The sequence below is a fragment of the Camelina sativa genome, chromosome 7 (genome assembly GCF_000633955.1).
Source record: "Camelina sativa cultivar DH55 chromosome 7, Cs, whole genome shotgun sequence".
Taxonomy (NCBI): domain Eukaryota; kingdom Viridiplantae; phylum Streptophyta; class Magnoliopsida; order Brassicales; family Brassicaceae; genus Camelina; species Camelina sativa.
Window position 1 is genome coordinate 10,526,345 of NC_025691.1, and position 3,976 is coordinate 10,530,320.

The window sequence follows — 3,976 nt, forward strand, 5'->3', positions numbered from 1 at the left end:
GGAGTTGGTTCCTGGTTTGCCTGAGAGAAGGCCTGTGTTTCTGAATGTTTACAGGAAAACCAAAGGTATAAAGATTAAGACTTCAAAGGCGCTTGATGGATCTAGCTCAGTTACTGAGAAGAGTGCGGATGCTGTCAAGGTTCAGGATGCAGTAGTGCTTCAAAAGGAGACGAAAACGCCTGATGAGAAGCCTCAAGCCAGTAAGAATGAGCCAGAAAACACACCGATTTCTTTGCAGAAAGAGGAGAAGAAGACTGATCTAAATTCACGATACAACAAACAAGAACTGGAAGATTCTCTTACTGTATGCTCAGATTTATCTACTTAATGTTTTGCTCCTTTTTTTAAGGTACCAACAGTTCGAGTTGAATACCATGTCTAATGCGCCTTCTCTGTGTTACTGTTGGTTTCATATTACTCTAGGTGATCAAGAAGATTATGAAGATGGATGCTGCTAATCCTTTCAATGCTCCTGTCAACCCAGAAGCTCTTGGAATTCCTGTAAGTGCAGAAATAGTTACATCTTTGTTGGATAAGTTCACCTTTTTAGGGAGTCCTGTTACATCTTAATTGTCCCTTGTGACTTTTCAGCTATACATTTGTTATAGTAGGTAGAACTCCTTGACATGGTTTTTGTTGAACTTCGTAGGTATATAGTTCTATATAGTTTTGCAGTCTAATTACTTTTCTCGTGAACAAACGGAATCATTTTGGTCTCAGTTGACAAATGCTCTAGTACATGAACTAGATTTATTATTTAGCTCACCACAGGGATCTCACATTTTTCTTTCAGTATGTGGACAAAGGAAGCCTACTTCTTTATTTGCGTGTAACTGGACCAGATTGGATGTATCTATTAGGCTTAGGATACAAATTGTCTCTTTCCGTGGGGAATAAATTTGGCATTTTGGTTACTGCAAAATTTTAAGAGCTCTTATGAGTTATGATTTATATTCTTACTATCCAAATGAATAATGAAAATATTACCATGTTGTGTGACTTCCTTTCTCCTGTCATGAAACTTCAATATGGGATGTTTTCTCCTACATTCTTCCTATCTCTTCTATGCTCTTTGCTTCTAAAGGGGTGTAACNTTTTTCTTTTAGTATGTGGACAAAGAGAGTCTACTTCTTTATTTGCGTGTAACTGGACCAGATTGGATGTATCTATTAGGCTTAGATACAAATTGTCTCTTTCCGTGGGAATAGACTTGGCATTTTGGTTACTGTAAAATTTTAAGAGCTCTTATGAGTTATAATTTATATTCTTACTATCCAAAGATGAATAATGAAAAATTTTACCATGTTGTGTGACTTCCTTGCCCCTGTCATGAAACTTCAATATGGGATGTTTTGTCCTACATTTTTCCTCTCTCTTCTATGCTGTTTGCTTCTAAAGGGGGTTTATGAATTGATGTCTGACACTTGTAAATTTTTTTTTCTGGTTATGTAATTAGGACTACTTTGATATCATCAAGACACCTATGGATTTTGGAACAATATGCAACAATTTTGAGAAAGGCAATAAATATATGAATTCTGAGGATGTTTACAAGGATGTCCAGTACATTTGGAATAACTGTTCCAAGTATAATAAGAAAGGTGATTATATTGTGGATCTGATGAAGCGAGTGAAGAAAAATTTCATGAAATACTGGACTGCAGCAGGGTTGTATACTGAGCAATCAGCAGGTATTACTAACATTTATCTTCTCCATGTATAAAGTCTTGTGGTGAAGCATTGTTTAATTGGTAGCTACAGCTCTCTCCATAGAAAATTACGTTTCTGGTTCCCTTGGCATATATATTAGACATTGTGAACATATTCAGAAACCCTCTGCTTCTCATGCACTATATGCGTCTAACAATGGTCATTGTTGATTCTATTGAATGAAATATCATTGTTGAAATGCTTCTAGCCGCATTTTAGTAATAAGCGGATAGGAACTATCTTCGTTTAAAATCTTGCAGTGGCATAAACATCTGATATATCCATCCCGAGCTTTTAGAAAAATGAGTTAATCTTGAATGCAGTGGCATAAACATCTGGCTACAATTACCGCCTTACGTCTAGTTTGCATTGTTTTGTCAGTTTTAATTCTTTGATAGGTTTCCAATTTTAAAGATGTAATAACCTATATGTAGGAAGTACATGTGGCCATTATAAAGAAAAGAATTCCATGCGAAACCAAAGCATCAAGAGAAATGTCAATACTTTATGTGCAAAGTGTTCACAATACAGTACACTACTTGAGTGTGTCTATCAGCTATGCATTTAGGTACTTATAATTATTTGGTTTATTTGTTTATCAGGAGAAAATACAGACGATGGTGGGAAGACATCCATCAAAGGCAGTCAATCAAAGCAGAAAAGCCATAAACGCCATGGGTATGTCGCTGAAAATTTTCTTCCTCTGATATGTAGGGCCTCATATTCATATATAATGTGTTTCATAAATCTTCTAGGTTATAAGCAAGAGGTTATCTTTTACAAAGCTATTGGAACAATATCTGCTGCCCCATAGACAACCTTAGTCAATGGTTATAAAGGCTGATATTTTGTAGCTTAATTTAGGTTTCTTTTCGCCAAAATGTATTCTGTAGCCTAGTCCATACATCTTGCATTTGTTTTTTAATTGGTAGAATACTTTGGCCTCCAAAACTGGCGACTGAAATCAGTTTATCATACATAGTCATCATTTTCGTTTGCAGAAGGCACCACAAAAGTGATTGCATGTGTGCAGTATGTGTTTTGAAGCGACGTAAAAGAGAACGTGAACGAGATACTCAAGGACATTCTGGAGTGCAAGAGGTTAGTAATCTGTTTTGCTTACATGACGCACACATATATCTGTAGGCGTGAAATGTGTAAACTTTTGTGACTAGTATTAACTTTAATATCTCTTTCTTGAAGGAATCTTCACCGGTGGGAAGTCCATCTGTGGGTAATTCATCAATAAACATGGGTGATGAGCAGGACATGGATACTGATGTCGACAACAAAACTGAACAAGAAAAAACAGAAATCGTGGAACTAGATAGTCCGGTGTCAGAGAAACAAAGAGTGACTGAAAGTAAACAAGAGGTGGAGGAGGATGAGAACGTAGAAGTGGAGAGTGAAAATAAAACCGAAACTAAAGTAGAGGATAAGACTCAATCGATTGATAGATCAATGGAAGAGACTGGTGATGAACCAGTGACTAGTGCTGCAGAGAAATTGGTTGCTTTAGCTTCTGTTGTAGGTCCAAAATCGACTCAGAATGAAGAGGAAGAGAAGGAAAAACAACTCCAAGAGCAAAAGGCATTTTTCCCCCCTTCTCTTTTGTTATATATATCAGAGAAAGATAGTTTGAAGCTTATGATGTTTTGATTAAAAGCACAAATTGAGGTAACTTGTATTATTTCGTAAATTGCTGAAACGGCAGGAGTTGGAGCGAAAAGAATGGAGGATGAAGATGCAAGAGAAGTTCGAAGTCAGAAACCCGCAGCTTCTAAGTCTCTGTGAGACTCTGTTCCCTAATGACAACAACCATACGTCCGTGTGGAACGGACCTCACTCACTGTTTAAACGTCGAGGAGGTCCAAATCGTAGTAGTGCTTTACACAAAGCAGTGGAGGCACTGATGAAGTAGTGAGGATTCAAAATGTAACATAAGTGTTTAGCTATCGTTTTTCGATTTGCCTGTTATAGATATGTTTTAACATTCAACACCAATCACCATAAGCATCTTTGTCATTGTAAACAGAACATAAAACTCTTATGAATTCTAAGATAAATCAATTCCTAGTATTGACTACCATGAAATGCTCAAACAACTAAATACGTATGGGAAAGAAAGCTTCAAATTTGTTATGTCCACACCGACTTGGACAACTGAAAATAGAGGGACCACAACAATATACATTAGAGGTAAAAGTAAAAATATATATATTTAAAAGGGGCATTTGTTTAATTACTTGACATTTCGTTTCCCTCT

The 3,976-nt window shown here is 36.5% G+C and overlaps 1 protein-coding gene across 4 annotated transcripts in view; it reads left to right on the forward strand.

The window, feature by feature from the left end:
• LOC104700882 (bromodomain-containing protein 4-like) overlaps positions 1 to 3,796 on the forward strand; it is a 5,319-nt gene extending 1,523 nt beyond the window's left edge. For 2 of the 4 annotated variants that reach the window (XM_019227608.1, XM_019227609.1), the window contains 5 exons: positions 1,457 to 1,691; positions 2,313 to 2,388; positions 2,712 to 2,811; positions 2,914 to 3,299; positions 3,415 to 3,796. In XM_019227608.1, coding sequence (XP_019083153.1) covers positions 1,457 to 1,691; positions 2,313 to 2,388; positions 2,712 to 2,811; positions 2,914 to 3,299; positions 3,415 to 3,631 — 1,014 coding nt within the window. In that variant the 3' untranslated portion in view covers positions 3,632 to 3,796. Of the gene's footprint in view, positions 1 to 7; positions 305 to 423; positions 502 to 1,456; positions 1,692 to 2,312; positions 2,389 to 2,711; positions 2,812 to 2,913; positions 3,301 to 3,414 lie in introns of all 4 variants that reach the window. The other 2 variants (XM_019227607.1, XM_010416485.2) reach the window with 2 other exon arrangements.